The 21,416-nt window shown below is 50.9% G+C and overlaps 7 protein-coding genes across 7 annotated transcripts; 4 read left to right on the forward strand and 3 right to left on the reverse strand.

Annotated features, from left to right (window-relative positions):
- Positions 1-486: 486 nt before the first annotated feature.
- On the forward strand, positions 487-4,334 carry pmcB (putative calcium-translocating P-type ATPase(PMCA-type); the record flags this gene model as incomplete). The annotated part of the gene is made up of 4 exons (XM_041702088.1): positions 487-1,413; positions 1,471-1,901; positions 1,964-2,106; positions 2,167-4,334. The coding sequence occupies 4 exons, from the start codon at positions 487-489 to the stop codon at positions 4,332-4,334; spliced, it is 3,669 nt and encodes a 1,222-aa protein (XP_041554908.1).
- A 734-nt stretch (positions 4,335-5,068) lies between these two features.
- APUU_30940S (actin-related protein 2/3 complex subunit 5 family protein) lies at positions 5,069-5,774 on the forward strand (the record flags this gene model as incomplete). The annotated part of the gene is made up of 2 exons (XM_041702089.1): positions 5,069-5,427; positions 5,552-5,774. 2 exons carry the CDS (start codon positions 5,069-5,071, stop codon positions 5,772-5,774), a joined length of 582 nt encoding a protein of 193 aa, XP_041554909.1.
- Positions 5,775-5,880: 106 nt separating this feature from the next.
- On the reverse strand, positions 5,881-7,044 carry APUU_30941A (uncharacterized protein; the record flags this gene model as incomplete). The annotated part of the gene is made up of 2 exons (XM_041702090.1): positions 5,881-6,765; positions 6,826-7,044. 2 exons carry the CDS (start codon positions 7,042-7,044, stop codon positions 5,881-5,883), a joined length of 1,104 nt encoding a protein of 367 aa, XP_041554910.1.
- A 294-nt stretch (positions 7,045-7,338) lies between these two features.
- On the forward strand, positions 7,339-9,322 carry APUU_30942S (putative dynactin Arp1 p62 subunit RO2; the record flags this gene model as incomplete). The annotated part of the gene is made up of 2 exons (XM_041702091.1): positions 7,339-7,679; positions 7,726-9,322. 2 exons carry the CDS (start codon positions 7,339-7,341, stop codon positions 9,320-9,322), a joined length of 1,938 nt encoding a protein of 645 aa, XP_041554911.1.
- Positions 9,323-9,797: 475 nt separating this feature from the next.
- RPS7 (40S ribosomal eS7 domain-containing protein) lies at positions 9,798-11,068 on the reverse strand (the record flags this gene model as incomplete). The annotated part of the gene is made up of 3 exons (XM_041702092.1): positions 9,798-10,167; positions 10,306-10,388; positions 10,643-11,068. 3 exons carry the CDS (start codon positions 11,066-11,068, stop codon positions 9,798-9,800), a joined length of 879 nt encoding a protein of 292 aa, XP_041554912.1.
- A 199-nt stretch (positions 11,069-11,267) lies between these two features.
- VPS21 (Rab family GTPase) lies at positions 11,268-12,249 on the reverse strand (the record flags this gene model as incomplete). The annotated part of the gene is made up of 3 exons (XM_041702093.1): positions 11,268-11,899; positions 11,987-12,050; positions 12,166-12,249. 3 exons carry the CDS (start codon positions 12,247-12,249, stop codon positions 11,268-11,270), a joined length of 780 nt encoding a protein of 259 aa, XP_041554913.1.
- Positions 12,250-13,347: 1,098 nt separating this feature from the next.
- On the forward strand, positions 13,348-13,791 carry APUU_30945S (uncharacterized protein; the record flags this gene model as incomplete). The annotated part of the gene is made up of 1 exon (XM_041702094.1): positions 13,348-13,791. The coding sequence occupies one exon, from the start codon at positions 13,348-13,350 to the stop codon at positions 13,789-13,791; it is 444 nt and encodes a 147-aa protein (XP_041554914.1).
- Positions 13,792-21,416: the final 7,625 nt, after the last annotated feature.

The raw sequence follows: 21,416 nt of genomic DNA on the forward strand, positions 1-21,416 counted from the left end.
TCACCTGTGTCACAGTCAGGCCTGGTTCAGTCCATCGAACAGGATTTTAATATAGTCAGCGCTTAGAGAACCCAACAAAGAGCGCTCAGCCAACCCCCTGTTTCAAGAAGGATGGTGGTGGTTGGGGTGCTTTGTTGAGCCCGGCGAGATAAAAGGAGAGATTCTATGTTATGCGATCTCAGGATGCAATGGAATCTCAATAATTCGAATACGAAGACCCTGAATGCCAAGAAGACTCAAAACGGGAGACTTATTCTTCAAACAGCGAATGAGGTATTCGTAACAAAAAGGAATTATTCTGTTCACCCAGTGACTAGATCTGCCTCGCCTTTATGGACGTGCGTTGCACTGCCTCAATTCACTCTGCCCCCTTGCCCCACCTCCTTTAATATAAGACAGGACATCAGCGACACCTTCCGCGTCTGATGGCATATTTGATACAGTGTTTCCATAAATTTTCAAAACGAGGCGGGTTGACCATCACTCATGGCGAGCCCTAACGACGAGTCCTCTGCGGACTCATCACATCTGCAACCAACTCCGCAGATCGCAATCCATACAGATGACCAGAATACATCATTCTCACCAGAACAGACAGAATCACATCCTACAACCCTGATGCCATCTGCAGACCGGTTGACAGTCAACCATGATCCGCCACGAACATCACATTCGCTCGATGGCGACACTCTTCGCACCCGTGCGAATTCCACCGCCTCTAATGCAGAGACAATCGCCAACTCAGAAGCGCCATCGAAGGTAGTAGAAGGACCGCCCAAGGGCACATCCAACCCGGCCAACCTCTCAGAGATCGATGACGTGCCGCTCTCGGAAGCTCTCAACCCAGATCCTCAATATGCCCATGATTTCGAGGTGCAGGACAACCGATTCCCTTTCTCGCCTGGCCAGCTGAACAAGATACTCAACCCCAAGTCGTTGGCTGCTTATCATGCACTGGGAGGGGTAGCAGGCCTAGAAAAGGCTCTGCGAACAGATCTCAAGTCCGGGTTATCCGGTGACGAAACAAAATTACACGGTAATCTTGTCTATGTCCCGGAGACATCGTCGTATGATTTACTCGATGAGACTGCTGGCAGCTCAAGCGGTACAGAAGACACAGACACCCAATTCTACGACCGGATACGCATCTTCAGCCAGAATCGGCTACCGGCGAGGAAGACAACGGGTTTTCTGAAGTTGTTGTGGATGGCATATAATGATAAGATTATCATTCTGCTGACGATCGCTGCGGTTGTCTCTCTTTCTCTGGGAATCTACCAGACTATCGATGAAGGGCATGGCGTCGATTGGGTTGAGGGTGTTGCCATCGTTGTTGCCATCGCTATTGTTACTATCGTGACGGCGTTGAATGACTGGCAGAAGGAACGTCAGTTCGCAAAGTTGAACAAGAGGGTAAGTTTCCTTTCTCCTTTCCTTTTTTTAAAGCTATTTCTAAGATGAAAAATACAGAATAACGACCGCGAGGTGAAAGCTATCCGCTCTGGCAGAGAAATGATGATTTCCATCTTCGACATCACCGTCGGTGACATCCTCCTTGTTGAACCTGGCGACTCTGTCCCTGCAGACGGCGTCCTCATCTCCGGCCACGGAATTAAGTGTGACGAGTCGTCAGCGACCGGTGAATCCGACCAAATGAAAAAGACAGACGGATTCGAAGTATCCCGGAAGATTGCCGATGGAACCGCCACCAAGAAGCTTGATCCTTTCATGATCTCCGGCAGCAAAATCCTAGAAGGCGTCGGCACATATCTTGTCACGAGCGTCGGGAAATACTCCAGCTATGGTCGGATCTTGATGTCGCTGCAAGAGTCTAACGACCCTACTCCGCTCCAAGTCAAGCTTGGGCGACTGGCGAACTGGATTGGGTGGTTGGGATCAAGGTAGGCCTCTCTCTCTCTCTCCAGCTGTGGGTTCTTGTTGTTAGTTGCTAATGGTTCTCCAGTGCTGCTATTGCTCTCTTTTTCGCTCTGCTCATTCGCTTTCTCGTCAACCTTGGGGACAATCCTGCTAGCTCGGCTACTAAGGGTCAGCAGTTTGTCGACATTCTCATCGTAGCTGTCACTGTCATTGTTGTTGCGATTCCTGGTGAGTAATATTCCCTGTTTGAAACCTTTTTATATGACCACGTCTAACTTCCACCTATAGAGGGCCTTCCGCTGGCCGTGACATTGGCTCTCGCCTTCGCCACAACACGAATGGTCAAAGAAAACAACTTGGTCCGTGTTCTAAGAGCATGCGAAACCATGGGCAACGCAACGGTGATCTGTTCTGATAAGACAGGCACATTGACCCAGAATAAGATGACTGTGGTTGCCGGTACTTTGGGCTCGAAAGGGTTCCAGCACAACCTCGAGGACGAGTATGCCTCCACTTCTGCTATGGAAGTCTTCAAGGCGTGCCCTCAGGATGCGCGGGACCTCCTTGTCAAAAGTATTGCTCTCAACTCGACCGCATTCGAAGAAGCAAAGGATGGTTCGCGAGAGTTTGTCGGAAGCAAGACTGAAGTCGCCCTCCTGCAACTGGCACGCGACTATCTCGGGATGGACGTTACTACTGAGCGTGCCTCCTCGTCGATTGTTCAATTGATCCCCTTTGACTCTGCTAGGAAATGCATGGGCATTGTATACCGAGTTTCCGATGGTCAATATCGCCTCCTTGTCAAGGGAGCCGCTGAGATCATGGTCGACAAATGTTCAACCCAAGTGAATACCGATGTGGCTAAACTGATTGTTGAGCCAGCAACCGTGCAGGACAAGAGGCAAGTTCTTGACACGATAGACTCGTACGCAAAGAAGTCGCTGCGTACGATTGGTCTAGTGTACAAGGACTTCTCTGCCCATTCCTGGCCTCCAGCTGGGGTTCCCACTGTTCAGGATGACCCAGAGTCTGCCGAATTCGACAGCATTTTCCGCGACATGACATGGCTTGGTGTGATGGGAATCCAAGATCCCCTGCGCCCAGAGGTTCCTGCTGCTATTAAGCGGTGCCACGAGGCTGGCGTTCAGGTGAAGATGGTCACAGGTGACAATGTCAACACTGCTACTGCCATTGCTGAGTCTTGTGGCATTAAAACAAAAGACGGCTTTGTCATGGAGGGACCCAAGTTCCGCCAGCTCTCCGAGGAAGAAATGGATAGGATTCTACCAAACCTTCAGGTTCTGGCGCGCTCTTCCCCTGAAGATAAGCGCATCCTGGTGGCTCGGTTGAAGAAGCTGGGCGAAACCGTCGCAGTTACAGGGGATGGTACCAACGATGGACCAGCCTTAAAGACTGCGGATGTGGGATTCTCCATGGGAATTGCTGGCACTGAGGTCGCAAAGGAGGCCAGTTCGATTATTCTTCTCGACGACAACTTCAAGTCGATCGTGACGGCCATTTCCTGGGGTCGTGCAGTCAATGACGCTGTTGCGAAGTTCCTTCAGTTCCAGATCACTGTCAACATCACCGCCGTCCTCCTTACCTTTGTCTCGTCTCTCTACAACTCGGATAACGAGAGCGTCCTCAGCGCCGTCCAGCTACTCTGGGTGAACCTGATCATGGACACCTTCGCTGCCCTTGCTCTTGCAACTGACGCACCGACTGAGAAAATCCTCAACCGAAAACCTGTCCCTAAGCATGCGTCTCTCTTCACTGTGACCATGTGGAAGATGATCTTGGGCCAGGCTATTTACCAGCTCGCCATTACATTTATGCTCTACTTCGCCGGAGACAACATCCTCTCCGACTACCTCGACTCTGACCCTGACATCCGCCACCGCCAGCTCGACACCATTGTTTTTAACACCTTCGTCTGGATGCAGATCTTCAACGAGTTCAATAACCGCCGCCTCGACAACAAACTTAACATCTTCGAAGGTATGCTCCGCAACTACTGGTTCATCGGAATTAACTGTATTATGGTCGGCGGCCAAGTCATGATTATCTACGTCGGCGGCCAGGCGTTCAACGTCCGGCCGATTACCTCCGTACAATGGGGAATTTGCGTCGCCTGCGCAATTGGCTGTCTTCCTTGGGCTGTTGTTCTTCGCTGTATTCCTGATGGACCGGTCGGCATCATCATTGACGCCGTGACCGCCTCCATCAGGTTCGTGATGAAGCCTATCGGCCGTGGCTTTGCTGCGATTGCAAGACCGATCAAGCGAGTGATGCGCAGACGCCAGAACAAGGAAAGTGACAAACCTGCCGACAGCGACAGCAGTGATGATGCAGAATCCTTGAAAGACCTGAGTGAACAACGCGTTCCTAACGAGGAGCAACAACGCTCCGTGCCTCAATTTACATTTACGACCCCTGATGATGCTTCTGGAAGATAATACCCACTTATACGGATTTGTACCAACACAGCAATACGTCCATCTGCAACTTCCGAGTTATTCTTAGCGTTTTGGTTCCTGCAGGATTCGTCTTTTCCAACGGCATTGCATGAAACTATTATATGGTGGATACACAGGTTAAACCACGGTGCATTGGGGTGGAAGCTTCCTCTATTTTGCATAGCGTTGGGGTTTTTTTTTCTTGCTTTTACAGGATATTGTAGATTAGACATGTACTTTAGAATTACTCCATACCAGCATACAGATAATTCAATAAATCTACCGAATACTTCTACTTGGTTTATGGTCTATAGCCTCAGGCGACAAGGCACCAACCTGTTACGGAGTAGAGAATCGATCAATTGACCCCATTAGGCTGACAACTTGCGTGCAAATTATGTTTATTTGTATTCTTGAATTTGAAGTTCACTTCTATAAAGTAGATTACCGTCGCACTGAAAGATTTTGCATAGAAAGCCAGCTGTCATAATCCGGCTGCCTTTCCCCGCGTGGGTAACTGAGCCTCCGTCTCTCTTTAGTTGATGACGACCCAACTTCTCCTTCACTCATCTCCAAGCTCCACTACCACAACACCAACCCACGCTCTCAATTCCTCTCCCTAACTCTACAAACTCTCCAAACCCGCTCCGGGCATTTACCCACCTCGAGTCCGCCTCAACCTCACAACAAACCAACCCAAACCACCCTGGTTCGAACCAACCTTCGAAGCCAAAATGTCCGCCATAAACTACCGCACCATAAACATCGACGCCCTCGACCCGGACTCCCCCCAGAACTTCCCCTTGGAATCGCTCCTGCCCGGTACGCTCCCCGCGCCCTCAAACTCCGGCGCCGCTGCACAAAACGCCCAGCAAGTCCGGCAGCTGCTGCGCTCGGGCGACCCCGCGGCGGCGCTGATCCATGTCCTCGACACCGCTCCGCTGGGTGGCGACGACAGCGCAAAGCAGGTGCACCTAGCTACGGTGATTGATGTGCTGCAAGGGATTAGGCAGGGTGATATGGGCCGCGTGCTGGCTGGAGCTCTGGAGGGGCCTGGCGGTGTTGAGAGAGGGGATTGCTTGATGAAGTATTTGTATGTCCCCTGCCTCCCTTTTTTTCTGTTTTTTTTTTTTTGCTTTTCAAGTTTACCGGTGAAGAATATACAATAGTTTTGGATTTTGTAATTGGATTGCTAATGAGTTGGTCGTTCGCTACAGGTATAAGGGTATGGCCGCCGGAGGGCCAGGAAGCGGTGCACAAAGTCCGCGGAAGTCGATCTCGCCGGAGAGCACGGGGTTCTCGCAGGTCCAGGCGAGGAATCTAGGTGAAGGAGGTGGCGGACAGCAAATGAGTGTGCTTTTGAACTGGCATGAGAAGCTGGTTGAGTTGACAGGGACGGGGTCGATTGTGCGTGTCATGACGGACCGGAGGACTGTCTAATCTCGATCTCGCGCTGTCCGTCTTTCGTTCGTTGCCTTACAATTCTGCTGTCTATTTTGTTTGTTTTGTTTCTTGTGATATTGTACAGGAGCTATAGGGTTCTGGATTATGGCCTGAAATCACCACCACCCAAAATATCCTTGAGATTCATATCCCCACTGCCCCTCGTCAACGGCTGGGACTGTCCCTCTCCTTCCTTCCATCCAATCATATAAATCAACCGGAAAGTCGCAGGGATCCCGCGGCTCCCCTCTTCCATATGCAGCTCGCGATAGATCGCCTCGTTAGCCAACAGAACGTCTCTTGAGATCGGCCCTTGCTCCCGCTGTACAATCGCATTGTTCTCCCCCATCGCTTGCAAATCTGCCATCAACGCAAAGGTATCTGGATACTCCACCACAATGTCCTCCACATCAACAGTAAGCATCTTAAATCCCGCCTTCGTCAGTAACCCGCCCACATCTCGTACATCCGCAAGCGGGGAGACATGTGGCGAGACTCCGCCCCTCCGCTCAAGATCAGCAAGCTGCAATGAGGTCCGTAGTTCAAAGAGCGTATCACCGCCGAACATCGTAGCGATGAACGGGCAGTCGGGTTTCAGGATCGAATTTACTTGGGCGAGGAGGGACGGGAGGTCGTTTATCCAGTGCATTGAGAGCGAGGAAAGGACGGCGTCAAAGGTTTCGGGCTCGTAGGGGAGGGTTTCGAGGTCTGGGATTACTTTGCGCGTAATAGGGAGGAGCTTGTTGAAGGGGAGATCGGCGTCGCGGTGAAGTAGGGCCGGGGAGGTGTCGATGCAAGTGAGGTTGTTTATTCGGTCTGCGAGCGTTGTTGTGTCTCCTCCTGATGAGATTGTTGCGCCCTCTGGGGTTATGGTTGTTGCGGCGTCTGGCGAAGCGTCTAGGTCCGGGATTGGGGTTGTTAGAGCACGCGCAATGTTGCAGCTGTTTGCGCCGAGGTCAAGAACATTGGGGAAAGTTCGTTTTATATCCTGTTTATTTCGTCAGTCCTCTTGGTGTAATGTAGATGAAATGGATGCTGCGAGGCGTACCAGAAGACGTTCACATAGCCGCGTAGCGACCTCGTCCTTTAGGTAGTCGACCTTTCGGCTCTCTTCGACATTCTGCGCTGCACGGTCTTTTTGGAGGTGTTTTGTCTTGCGGTTGAAGATTTCTAGCACTGGATTACCGGGGGTTTGGTTGGCATAGGTGCGTCGCGAGGACGCCCATGAGGTCCGGACCACCGGGCGGAGGTGGCGGAAGGATTGCATTTTGATAAAAAACAGTGCATATACCGCAAGTTATCAAGATAATATCGGACAACTCTTTGGCCAGGCGCTGAGTGGTTAGATGGCCATGTTGGAGCGTGGGTTGTGACGTCGGGGAAGGAAATAATCTTCCGTCGATAAGAACCTCCAGCTTAGTTTCCAGCAAGCAACGCCGCCTCCACGTCAACAACGCAAGAGATAGTCTCACCCCCGCGATTGGGCAGCCTTGGCTGGTGCAGGTAGGTTATCAGCTTTTGTCAATTACTCTACAATATTTATTAACTCCGGGCCAGCATCATGTCGCGCCCTTTCCCCTATACGTACATCTCCTGTCCGTGTGCAGAAACCCCCGTACCCGACCCGTCCAGGAAACGGAGATCAAGAGAATCGCCGATGAAAGCCAGTCCTCAGAAGCCGCGCCCAGAACCCCAATTCGATGAGGAGGAGGACGAACAAACTTTCGACCCGCGAGATCCACGGTCAAACTTCTCGTTATACCCGCCGGAGGAGCTCCTCTACTGCGAAGACTGCCACCAGATCAAGTGCTCGCGATGCATTACGGAGGAGATACTGTGCTGGTATTGCCCAAGCTGTTTGTTCGAGACCCCGAGCAGCTTGGTTCGACACGAGGGGAATCGGTACGTCTATTCAACTCTGGTTCGAGCGTTGAGACTGACTTGTTAGATGTGGACGGAATTGCTTCAACTGCCCGAGCTGTACCGCGCCGCTCGCTGTTACGGCGCTAGAGGATGGTTTGTCAGGAGACCAGGCAGGACCCTGGGTATTATCCTGTAATTATTGCATGTGGACGACATTAGATATTGGGATTAAGTTCGACAAGCCGACCAATATCCGCGCCCAGCTGACCAAAATGACTACTGAACCGTCAACAACGGCCGCCTCTCGAACGCGGGGTTCCAGGGCCTTTAGCGACCTCAAATCGCCATTGTCAATGTACTCATCTATCGATGACCAGCTCCCGCCTGTCGGAGAGAGCAAGCCGGGCGAGGAACCACCTACAGACACCAGCACTCATACCCCCCGCACTCGCGATGCCCAGTTCGCTGCTCTTAAGGCCTTCTACAAGGACCAGATATCATCCACAACCACCTCCGGCGTTGACCCTGGAGATTTTGCCGGTCAATTCTCTTCGCCAAATACCCTTCAACGCATCATGTCAATCTACACACAATCTCGCTTATCGTCACTCTACGGCAACTCTAACAAGAAGTCCCGGGCGAAGCCCCCCGTGATGAGGGAGGCCCTGACAGAAAGCGAAGGCCTCTCCATACCCACACCAGATTCCGAAACGGCCATCATAAAGCGGATAGCCTCCGACGACTGCGGCTGGGAGGGCCTCGCCTCCATCGAACAACGAGTCTCCCAGTCGCCTAGCGCCCGTTTTGTTGAAGACCTCCTCCCTCTCCCTACTCTGCTTCGCACGAAACGCTCCAAACGTTGTAAATCGTGCAAGCATATTCTCGTCAAGCCCGAATTCAAGCCGCAGTCTGTTCGATACCGCATCAAACTCATTGCCATCAGCTACATCCCACTACCGACACTACGGCCTCTAGTACTTCCCCCTACATCCTCACAACCGCAACCCCAACAACAGCCTAATCTCGACGCCCTTACCCCTCAAAAACCCATTCAGCTCTTACTCACATTGAAAAACCACATGTTCGACCCTATCCGTATCACCCTCGCAACGCCATCTGTCACACCAGGTCGTGTCGCGTCCAAGGTCACAATCCTCTGTCCTCAATTCGATATTGGTGCCAATAAGGACGCTTGGAGCGAGGCACTCGAGGCCGCCTCTACCTCATCCCGCACGTCGAATTATGAAAAGGTTGCTGAGGCAGGGAAGGTCTGGGAAAAGGGCAGGAACTGGACGACGGTTGTGCTGGAGGTTGTACCGGGAAGTCTACCCGGCGGGAAACTCTCGACAACAATGTCTTCCGCATCTCTTGCGGGTGGCCGTAACAATGACAGTAGCGATGACGATGATGGCGACGATGACAGCGACGACAATGGAACCGGCGGAGGACTGTCTGGGAATCTCGATTGGAGCGGCCAGAGAACAGACCCCTCTCTGCAGATTCAACCCGATGAGGATGTTCTTGAAATTCCGGTCTTCGTGCGTATGGAATGGGACTCGGATAGTCAGATTGAGTCGGAGGAAGGAGGGAAGGATTCGTTGGGTGCCGTTGGAGCCGGAGGTGTGAAAAGGGAATTGGCTTATTGGATGGTTTTGGGAGTTGGGAGGATTTCATCTTTGTAGATACAACCCAGATGCAGGGATAAATCCCGTGGTGTAACTAGGCAGCGGTGGTGGAAGTCATGTATCTTGATATCATATACCCTAACTATAACAATTTGTTGCGGCATACCTAGTTCGACTCTACTATGTACGTACTACAATAGTACTGCAACCAATACGTACCCAACTCTTATCTACAATTACAACCCTAAAGGAAGAGTGAAATGAAATTTGGGTAATTTTTTTATCTTTCAACCACGCCGAACAAAAGAGAACAGCCCGGGCCAAAACAGATCATGAGTGTAATTATCACATCACATTTCTTCTTTCCCCATCCTTCCAGCTTCCCACGCGCCGAGTGTAAGAAAGGAGCAGAAGAACAAATGCATGAGCTAGACTAATCTATCCCTAAGTCCCTCATAATTCCCTACTCAACTCCATTTTCACTCAACACGTCCCATCATGCAAGTGAACACACAAAGGGGGTTGAGAAAGCTTAGAATTCACTAGCGGCAGCACCCTGAGGAAACTCGAAAACAACAGCACGACCGGTCAAACGACGGTAGACCTCGCCGTAGGCGTCGAGGCGGTGGTCAACGCCGCCGCGCTCCTTCTCGTCGAGGATGACCTTGAGCGTCTTGCTGCCGTCCTCCTTGGTGCGGGTACGCTTGCCGACGATCTCAACGGGGTAGACGAGGTCGTCAAGGATGGAGTCGTGGACAGCCGTCAGGGTGCGAGAACGAGGGCGCTTCTGCTTCTGGTTGGTGCGAGAGTTGACGGAGCGCTTGGGCTTGGGAAGGATGCGGCGCTGAGCAACGAAGAGGACGTGGCGGTCAGAGAACTTCTTCTCAAGCTCGCGGGTCAGGCTATTGGAGTTGTTAGTCTAGTTCGTATTCTGTGGACCTTTGTGTGTGTAGTTGTGGTGTTCAGTGGGTGGCAGGCTGGATTGGGTTGATGCAGACTGGTTTTGTTTGAATGTGTTTTTTGGGAAATGGAGAGCATACCGCTGCTGGATCTTGTGGAAGCTCTGGAGGAGAGGAACGGGGACGAAGACAATGACAGCCTTCTTGCCGTGGCCGACTTCGACCTATTTTTGACAGATGTTAGAAACCCATATGCAGAAACTTTGAAGCCAACTGTAAAATCCAAATCAAATATCTCTAGAGACCATTGCAGAACAAGAATGACTCCATTCCTCTCTCAATTGACCATGCCGACATGTCTTTTTGACCACCAATTTTTTTTTTCTTCCACTTTGATATCTCCTTCTCATCCGCACTCAAATTCCCACAAAAGATATCCGTAAAATCCAAATCCAACCGAAATAAAAAATCCGCTTACCTCACGAGCAGACACGAACTGAAGAGGCCGGAGAGTGGCCTTCAGATCCTGTGTGTTGCTCTCCAAGTCGTAAAGAGCACCCGCGATCGCGGTCTCCAGCTCGGAGGGGTTCTGCCTCGACGGCGAGTTGACGGCGATCTTGTTGATGGCAGCCATTTTGGAAGGGAGTGTAGTGCAGACAGGGAGATCTGACTGTGCTGCTGCTGGGGGTGCTGCCCTTTGAATGTGGTTGCTGGCGGGTTGGTCGACGGAGAGCAATTCAAATTGCGACTTGTGAGGGCGGAGTTTGGCTGCTGTGGGATCGGAGGCTCGGCCTCGCTTAGCTGGGGTCTGTCCATTTCGGGTTAGTGTGTCATGTGACCAACGGCGCCCTCTATACTCATCTGTTCCTGATTCCATATTCTTAGCGCATAGAAAATTGAGCATTTGGAGTTAAATGTTGTAACGAATGTCTATGTACGCATATATCGATACATTGCTACTAATAGCGAGGTCGCTGAGACAGCACAGGAAAAGTCAGCACGCCACGATAGAAAGCAACACTCGGAGATCACTCTGTAAAACCGGGCGAACTGAACAGACACGGTATCTGTAAGAGAAAAAAAAATGGATTAATAACACAATATTAACAAGCACATCCTTCCTTCGCCGTCGCAGCACCGCGATCCCCCAGATTCACTCTTGAGTCTTCGCCTGATCGGCCGCCACCTCCAAGAGTGGTCTGCCCGGTGCCAGCGCCACCGCCTCGTCCGCTCTTCAAACTGCTCTCTGGAATGGCGTTGGCTATCGAAGTGAAGACGTCCACCACATTCAACCCTGTCTTCGCACTAGTCTCGAAGAACAAAAGACTCTCCTCTTCCGCATATGTGCTGGCTTCCCGCGTAGAGACCTTACGAGCATCTCCAGGTGTATTATCCTCCTGGTCTTCTTGGTTCTCACCGGCCTCATCATCACCCTCCGCAGGCGATTCATTTTCGGTGTCGGCCTGTGTCTCGCCGCCGTCATTCGTTAAATCCAGCTTGTTGCCTACCAAAGCAATCACAATTCCAGGACTAGCTTGTCGCTGGAGCTCCGCCACCCAGTGCTTGGCCTTGGTCAGAGAGGAGGGTTTGGTGACATCGTAGACTACCAATGCCGCCTGGGCGTTACGGTAGTACATCGGGGCCAGTGAAGCAAAGCGCTCCTGGCCAGCGGTATCCCAGATCTCAAATTTGATTGTTCGGGTCGGGAGAGAGCATTTTTGAGTCAGAAAGGCAGCTGATATGGTCAGTCTCACTGTAGCAGCTGTAACGGGGGGAAACAGCAATCGTCATCGCTGTCATGCGTGTTTTCTCGGTCGCTTACCTCCAATGGTGGGCTCCTTGTTCTCTTGGAAGTCATTGTTCACGAATCGCAGCACCAGCGAGGACTATGGACAACAAATCGTAAAATTAGCCTTGACCACCTTTGGCTACCCATGTACAGCGTGGGAACCGGAACCCGAGAGCAGACACCATGCCAAATGGCGGGTAACAACAACGTACCTTTCCTACAGCGGCCTCCCCCAAAAGTACCAGTTTGACGCTACTGCTCGGCTTCGGGGCATTTGCGGGTGATGATTCAGACATGGCTAAAGCGCCCGACAACTATAAGTGATCAGGTCGTCTTGCAGATGGCGCCGACGGCAATAGTCGATTTATCAAGTGTCAACGGTGATTTTCAAATTGCAGGAAGCGTGCACAGGGCACTCCGAGTAGCCTAAGCACAGAAAAGAAAATAATAAAAAGTCAGAACCACTCAAAAACGAGGGGGCCTGTGTTCGCTTTGAAGCAGGGGTTGTTTGACAGGCAACAGACAAATGGAAAGACGCAGAGCACACCCACCAGTACGGGGAAAGAAAGAGCGGTGGACAGATAGAACGTCGTGCTCCGAATCTAGATGCCTTTCAACGGAGATCTAGGGAAGGTCGCAGGATTAGTTAGTTCTTAGACACCAAGTTTCGTCAGAGAGTCGGTCGATGCGATACATCGGCACCAGTCGCAAGTCGCAACCGTAATGAGGCGGAGACGTGGGCAGCTGATGATGCTAGTCCGGCCTGGGACTAGTGTGATCAGGCAGTCACGGGAAGTCACGAGGAGGGTCTTGAAGTCTACTGTGTATTGCGATCCTTGAAGTCAAACAACAAAGAAACGCTGGCGTTAGATAACGGTACCTTGATATCAGGATCTAGGCCCATTGTGTTTGCTCGCAGGCGATGGATCTATTAATCAGATGCAGACCCATCTCACGTCTGCAGAACACAGCAAAAATCCAGTCTTCCATCTTGCGTGTGGTTCTCGGCCGGTTCTACCACTCCAACGCAACACAAGCGTACGGGGAACGAAAAAATTCGGGATGCAGGAGCTTTTCTCGATGAACGAAGGATTGGAGTAAAGCTTTAGGCGCCTGCTTTAACCTTTGACTAGACAGCCCAGCTCCCAATGGAAAGCATCGACGATTGACACCCAATGCAGTCTAGTTTGATTGGGCGGATTTCCATCTGGCCAGCACTCAAGCGCCTTTGGGTACAAGTCACGATAGTGCGGCCTGCCCCATGCGTAGTCCGCATGGACGAATGATTGTACATCTAAACGTGCATCGACACGCAGTCGGAGGAAATGACGTGCCAGACGGACGGCGAGACCTCTTGAATAGCTCTGGATGTTACATACCCAGGCTCGCACGGCATGGGACTCTGCAGCCCTGATAGCTGCCCAAAAAAGGAACCTCTTACACAACAGAATGCCGGGTTCTTGACCAGGACGGGCCTACGAGATACTAAGGCACTGTTAGCTCCATTCAACAGCCTTGGCCGAATCAAATGCACCTGCATCTGTAAATCCCGCCTAACAAGCAAGGTTGGAGCAATACCATCGGCGGCGTCGTTCGCGTTGAAAGCCAACGCTGATATGTTTGGTCAAAAGGTTATTTTGCTGTCGCCCAATATTCATGAACCAAGAAAAGGCACGGCTTGCCAACACCTGCTTTGCATTCTCAGGGAATCTCAAGATATTGTACAGAAATTGCGACAAAAGTACCACTCTTGCAAACAAAGGAATTCTAAACCAATCGATGAAAAAAACAAACCTCAGCTCAAAAAGAATAAGGAAAAAATAAAAAATAGCAAATAGAAAAATCGGCCGCGAGGCCACAAATCTAATCTGTCTTGGTATCACAACCCATGCATCCCAAAATATCAAAACCCATTCCTGTCTATCCCAAACGCCAGTACAAAAGGAAAAACGACGATAAACCCCAAATGTCAAAATCCAGAAAGCATCGCAGCACTTTTGGTGTCAAACTGATCATGGCCTCAGCTAGTTCGTGTCGGTGAAGATATTAAACGTAGTAATAGAATAGTAGAAAAAAACGGCTCGAAGTATCGGTCAAAGAGTAAAGAAAAAGGTCACGGTCGTGTCGATCGAGGGTAGAACGTAGAATCTCCACTTGGAGAAGGAAATGGCGGTATTAAAGGAATCTATGAAGTCCGAAACGAATAGCGGCCGACGATGAGCAAGGTAGTGTTACAAGGAACTGCAAGGCAAGATTAGCGATGAAACGGAGGTACCGCTACCGCAGCGGCGAGGGCCACTTACAAGCAAAGATCGCCTTCATGACAGACACGTCAAACTCCAGAGGCCAAGGCGCCATTGAACGAATCCACAAACGATTTTTGGTAGGAAATTGGAAAAATTCACAATATCATGTGGTGGGCACATGCTTCGGAAGCTCAAGCGTTTATTTCGGCGGTGGTGGAGGAGCGCCGGGCTTCTTGACTCCTGTTGTGTCGTAGGCCCCCCGTCCCATGTTGCAAGCTGAAAGGTCTCGGAGAATCATGTTGCGTTCTGCGCGCACAGCCATGGTCAGCCTAAGTCGATTTCCAATTGATAGAAAAGAGCTAGGGGATGGTGGAGGGATGCGCCGTGTTTAAATACCACGGAGCTGAAGACAGGGAATGACTCACGCTTTAAAATAATGACAGAATATATCTCACTCAGATTTAATAAATATTCCACAAAATGCAATTCAGCCGGTGGCTGTGGACTGGTCTGCGTTGGACAACGGAGCGGATGGGCCGACTAGTAAGGTATCAAAGACTCCAAGCAATGTTGCAGGTGAGATCCAATCCTTTAAACTGCCCACAACCCCAAATTTAAGGCAGGGTGACGCAGTGACGAAGCAGGCCGAGCAGGTAGTAGGGCAGGAATGCGACGCTAAAGTACCGCAGGCTTAGAAAAAAAAAAAGATAACGGGGAACGTCGCGGCCGGGAGAATCAGAGGACCAGTCCGTCTGAAATCGAGGGTTTTCTGATTTGTTGATTCCGTAGTGCTGGGAACGACGGTAGCTCGTAGATTGGTATTTCGAGCGGACGGCAGTGTTGCTGAGTCTATGAAGCGGCGAAGGGGGTACAAATATACTAGTAGTATTTGCGAGAGATGCGATTTGCGGATGGGTCCAAACGCAGCAAGGAGGATGAAAGGGAGAGAGTGCCACGGAAGTGGTCCGGCTGGTCCGACGAGATGAAAACAATCCTGGAGATAACGGGATTCAAGGGAGGGAGTCGGTCACGTAATTAGAGGGCCTGAGGACGAGAGGTATGGCCGAAGAGAGTTGTAGGAGGAGGGAGAAGGACAGGGCGAGGTTACGTCCGTTAAGGAATGGATGGTTGAGGAATTTCAAGAAGCCAGATGAGTAGAAGGGGGATCACAGCATTGATATATAACCAGGGTCTACGGAGTAATTGAAACAAAAATAAGGACCAGGAAGAAAAAAAAAAAAAAAAAGAGTAAGGCTCGAACTTACAGGAAACAACAAGTACAAAAAGACAGGGGAAAAAATAAATGCCAAAAGGGGAAAAATAGAATATTCGGAGCTCGAAGAATAATATGTGAATCGTCATAAATATTACATGGAACAGCTAAAATGCCCCCAGTCAGATTCAATACAGGTAATAAACCACCAAAAAAAAAAAAATTAAAAAAAAAGGCCAAATAAATAATCGATTCTTGGAAGCTCTGCGGCTCTCCCGTCCCGGTAGTAAGGTACAGCGACGCGAAGCTGTGGGTGCCAGCGATCCATCAACTTTGGCTTGCCCCTTTCTTTCTTTGCCGTTCTTAGGGGGTTCTATCCCCCAACGCTCAGTGCTACGGGGTCCCATTCCTGCCACACCTCCCCCTTCGAGCAACCCTCGCTTGATCCTTTGTTTAATCGTGTCATCGCGCTATCTCACTCCACCATCGCAGTGGTCAGATCTCATCATCTCAGGCTGAACGTTGGATTCGTTGGGCCACCCCTGCCCGTCGTATTTCCGTCGGGGCTGTGGCTACGTATTTTCCAGAGCGCTCGTCCAGAAGCTGAAAGAGTTAGGCTGTCCAAACCATTTCTCGAGTGAGAGAACGGGAGGACTTCGGAGGACTTTGATTGCTTCCCAAAAATAAAACTGCGGATGAATAATACGGGAACAGGGGGCCAATAGCCATGACGGCGGCCGGCGCCAGCCACCATCTTTCTCAGTCAAACATGAAACTGATCTGGAAAAAGAAGGAAATAAAGAGAGCAAATTAGAGTGGAGAGACAGGTAAATCAGAGCCAGGAACCGATTCTTCGGGGCAGGCGGACAGGTTTGATGCAGCAGAGAGGGCCGCGGATGGATCCGAATCCAGTCTCCATCACCCACTGGACCCGCCAGGGCTTGTCTGGATCAGTGGATGTAATTTATTTCTCGCGTGGTGACGAGTGGTGACTTCAGACGACCCAGACTCAGGGGCACTAGTAAACTAGCAGTCTAAGACAGGCAGTAGCAGATAGAGATCTTTCAGCGCAAAAAGAGCCCTATATCGTGCCTTTCTTTCATCGCCTTCCAACCAGATGTGCAAACGTCTATCATTGTGTCCCGAATTTTCAGGACTGGGCTCTCATTGGTGGTGGCTGTTGCAAATGAGCGCCAACTGCCGTAAATATTGCCAATGGTTGGATATCGAGGGCCGAGGTTCTCAGTCACAAAGGCTCTGCGCTTGTAGCCCACGGGTTGAACAGGCAATACCCCGGCTCCGCTGAAGGCAGCGAATCGTATCATTTTTGAGCAGTCATCGTTGAATCCAGGCGACCTCGCCCGGCCCTGCAGCTTCCATACATGGCTTCCAGAATATGCCGCTTAGATGATCTGACATTACGGCCTTTAGGATGTGCAAACGCAACGCTGTACATAGATTTGACATCATCCGACAGGCAATGCCAGTGTAGAAGAGCGGCAACGATGGAACCAACCCAGGCGCTTGTGTGGCCTTCCATGCAATCATGAACCTACATCGGTCCATCGGTCCATCCCATTCCCCATGCTGCACCCGCGGGAGTTGGAGGGTAGCGCCGCCCTAGTCCATCGCCAGCCAGATCGTTTTCTTTCAAGTCGATTCTTTCACGGCCGGGAAGTCGCGAACCCTGTTGGATTTCCTAAAAATTGATTCATGTCAGACGGGTTTCTGTCAGTTTGCTCCGGACGGGTCTGTTGCTCGCTGTGGGCTGGTGCGTGTCCATCAGCAGAAAGTACTGATACAGGCCGAAAAGCATCCATCACAGATGCCCAGGATGAGGTTTCCTTTGTTTTTCCTGGCTGTTTGCACATCACTTTTGGCTTTGTTTCCGGCACTCGTTGCTTTTTCGCGCGACGGTCACGGGAAACCCGTCTGGCCAAAAGGGGCCTGGATAGTCGCCGTTAGTCATCGTCACATCGTCAACAACGAACTAACTTGACTAACTACGTAGTGCGTGATTTGGGACAGAGGATATCCAGCAGCACCCACTGTTTCCCGCCTTCCCCCCGTCCTAATGTTACAAGTTCCGTAATCCGTACGCCTGTATCGACGCTGTACCACCATCGAATCTTCTTCGTCGATTCCATCATTCTAGCGTCTTTCCCAACCAGCTCTCAAGTTCTCAACCCCCACAACGGGCGCCCAGCCCGCTGGCCGGCATCCAGGGTTCCAGGGCAGCCTGGCAGCCTGGCAGGCTGCATTTCCGTTCGTCCCGCAAATCCACTGCGTTCTGGGATCCCCTTTCCCTTCTGTAACCCACTGTGGGTTCGCCTGCGGTGCGCCGGTGTCCTCCCCGAATCGGCCATCAAGCTCCAATCCAGCGGCAAGGCGAGGTAAAACTCCTTCTATTGAGGAAAATTGGCTTACTGTAAATGACTAGGCGACCGGGAAAAGATCCCTTCACCAGGACCTGAGTTCACCAGCTTCACTTCGCAGCGAGTGGATCACAGCCGGCGGAGAACGGCGTCTAAAGCAACGACGAAGGATCAACTTCCTGGCTCGATTGGATTTGATCCTAGCAAGAGCCACGCGGGTTGCGGGCCCGCGGTCCATCTTCGGCTCCTCCAAGCTCCAGGTTACGGCTGTCTGTTTGGCGAGAAGCATGTGTCTGGACTTTAGACTTTTTTTGGCTTTAATCCTCGTGTCTTTCAACTTTCGAGCACTCTTCTGGTGGCAAGAGTATGGAGTTCACTCCGCGTAAGCCTGTTTCAGGTGCTGATGTTGAATCCAGTGTCACTGACTCACTTGCCAGGGTATCCCCCGGAGTTTTAATTCCGCAGAACATGGTGAATGCACGGTTGATCCTCGGTGCTTGACGAAAATCTATCGGTACTTTATCACGATTGTGAGCGACTACGACTGAGCCAAAACCACAATACGATGGCTGGCGCCCCAAGCGGGGCTCATGCGAGATTACCGTTAAATCGCGGCCCGATACTAAGTTGATGACGAGGCCGTCAGCCTACCCTCCATAAGCACATACAGAGTACATCGTGAGAAAGCTCTCCAAAGTGAGAAGTAGTCGCAATTTTAAGGAGCCCTCACTGGACCACAATCACTGACATGGAACCTATTCCTCCAGGAATTCTGGATACCGACGAACCGTCTGGTATCGCAGCAGAGCAGCCTAAAGTATGCAGCCGTTCCTGCATTGGCGCATGTATTAAGTGGGTCAAGTGCAGGGGAAAAAGTGCCTATTTAGGGTGCTTGAGAAGTCGATCATCGACCCTCCTGCAGCCCAGCGGGTAACTCGTTATCCACTATCCAACTAAGTCAGCTTCCAGAACGGTTCTGGAATCTGGAGGCCCAGGCGATGCAGTTGGACTGTCACCGTCCTAGGTCCTGGCTCTCTCCCATGGTTCACAACGCGGACCGTTGGACTGCTTTGTGATCCCACTGTTCAGCTTCTTTCTTACAGCCTAAATATACGACCGCGTAAGTAGACGCCGGAGGTGCACACTTGACATTCTTGGAAAGGATCCGGTTTCTCCACAGGTGATGAGCTCAAAAGCACCAATCATTTTCCCGCCATACCCTCATCGATGTGCTCTGTAAATGATTTGAACCACACCAGGACTGTTTTGGAGATAGCGTCATTCCTGCGAGGGAAAGGTTAATTCAACTATTACTCCAGAGGCAGCGGAGCCCCAGCGGAGAACAATCCGGTTACCAATACAGCTAGAATCAAACTAGAAACAAAAGAACGACCGCCGGCCTCCAGGAAGTCCAGCCGTTGAGGCCAATTTCTGGTGTTTTCATCAAGGTTGGCAGGGAGACAATTCCGCGTTCCACCAACACCATTCCTGGACTAGCACGCTGCAGGGTGATCGCCTCCTTGTGTGCAAATGTCGATTGACCAGGAGATCTTCATCTCCTCAATGGGTCTCCTGTCCTTTCCGGGAAAGGAAGAACGATCGCCCACGGGGTATCTCTTTTCCTTGATGAGAGTAATATGGGAGAATCTTAGCCATGAGCCAACACTTCCAATTCCCAACTGACGAAAAATAACCTCGTAGTGGCAAATAGACAATTAATATAATTTCCAAGAGGAAAGAAGTGGCTTTGAAGTTCCAGGACAGAGACAAGTCAAACCCTCCTGGCACACTCAGTCATATCTAATAATTGCAGTTTATGCATCCGACACAACTAACCTCCTGATTCAGTACCTTTCTCCCCCCTTAATTCATGACTCGCTTGGCGACAGGTGGTTCGGCTGCATACATAAACTTCAAATCAAACTGTGTTTGAGATTCGAGACCAGACAAACTCAACTTGGGAAGAATCAGGGATCTCTGCCCTGGGCCTCGCATCATCGCATGGCAACAGGGATTCTGTCGCTTCTGGGGAAAATCATGTACGAACCCATCCAAGAGAGGCCCGAGCCACACATTGGAACCAGGCCCCAGGAACGGGCCCTGCTCGTACGACGGATGATGTGCTTAGGCGCATGCCTGATTTACGTGCATGCAGGCTGCAGATTCTACGCAGGCCCGATCGACCGATCCGCCAGGGGACCAAACGGAGGCTGAAGGGTCTGATCGCCTTGTCGCAGTTGAGTCGTTGACGGAGCAATGCAAAGCTGCGAACGCGCCTTGCAGAATTATTGGGAGGAGAATGAGATATGCGACCGAAGCAGGGGGGAGAGGTAGCTGAACTTTGATAGCTCCATCTCATTGAGGAAATGTAAGTTCGTCCTGTGTGGAGGCGGGATTCGTCACATTTGCTGACTGAATATATCACAATTACCAATACCTATGCTCCATCTAGGAAGATGTCTCGAGTAGACATGCGAAGGAAACACCTAACTTATCACAATAATGATTGCATAAAAATAGCCAGCCTCCAGCCTTAGATGCATCCACTCCAGGAAGCACTCTCACGATCAAATCTCCGCTTCCGCGCCCGGTGGGTTCGATGTAACCGGGTCCATGGGTAATTGCCGAGCCATCAAGAACTTGAAGAACTTGAAGAACTCGGGCGCTTGTGAACCCCGTTCACCGTCTACAGCTGTCACAGCCGCGTGGATATAACATATTTCAGTCGCCAGACTCGCTTTGTTTCGTCGATTACGGGCGAGCTGGACGCCTCCGAATGAGTTCAAATTTCTATGAGTCTGGGTTTAAATCCAGTCCGCGCTGTCAGCTGCCACGTCTCACTTTTTTCTTTTTCCCATCACGTCCCATGTGATTCTGCGAAGGAAAAGGAAATGTTCGTCACGGGCGCTGTATTTCTGTCTCTCCGTTTATTTTCCGACCTTGGGTAATCTGTCGCTCAACCGGGCAATCGGGGAAAGCGCGGGTCCTGCAGAATTGCTCACTGCCAGACACTCCCACGCTCCCACGCTCGCATCCGATATTCTGGGAGTCGTCGGGTTTTTGGGTAATCCGGTATAGCCGCTCAATAGGCGATCTAAGATACTGAGTTGATTGATATGTATCTGTGATGGAGAGATACTCCCAGACTCCGCTACTAACATGTATTCCTCCCGATTCCCGAACGACTTATCGAAATACTGTTCGACCATAAAAACCACTAGCGGTATTAGGCCGTCTTTCTATATTGCATTATGTGCCAACATGACTGACCAGCACGACCTACAAGCGGAGGCCTTCATAATCAAGACATAATGTACTATTCAATACCCCGGCTCTGGAAGGTACTTCGCGACCCATCTCAGAATAGTATTCGTGCTGAGTCTACTCACCGGCGCGTGAACCAGAGAACAATTTGGTAGCTCCTGTATCACCGGGATATTTCTGGAAGCCTCGTAAACCACGTCGCATTAGTGGGGGCCAGCTCATTAGACATGGTCTTACAATACAAGCTTCTGGCCAAGATTGTTCACTATTGACGTTCGCTGTTCGCACCAGAAACTACCATGACCCTGGCATTCGGTAAGCGCGTATACGGAGTAAATGTCTGTCTGACTCCGACTTTCCCGGTG

This window comes from Aspergillus puulaauensis, chromosome 3 (assembly GCF_016861865.1).
Source record: "Aspergillus puulaauensis MK2 DNA, chromosome 3, nearly complete sequence".
NCBI lineage: Eukaryota > Fungi > Ascomycota > Eurotiomycetes > Eurotiales > Aspergillaceae > Aspergillus > Aspergillus puulaauensis.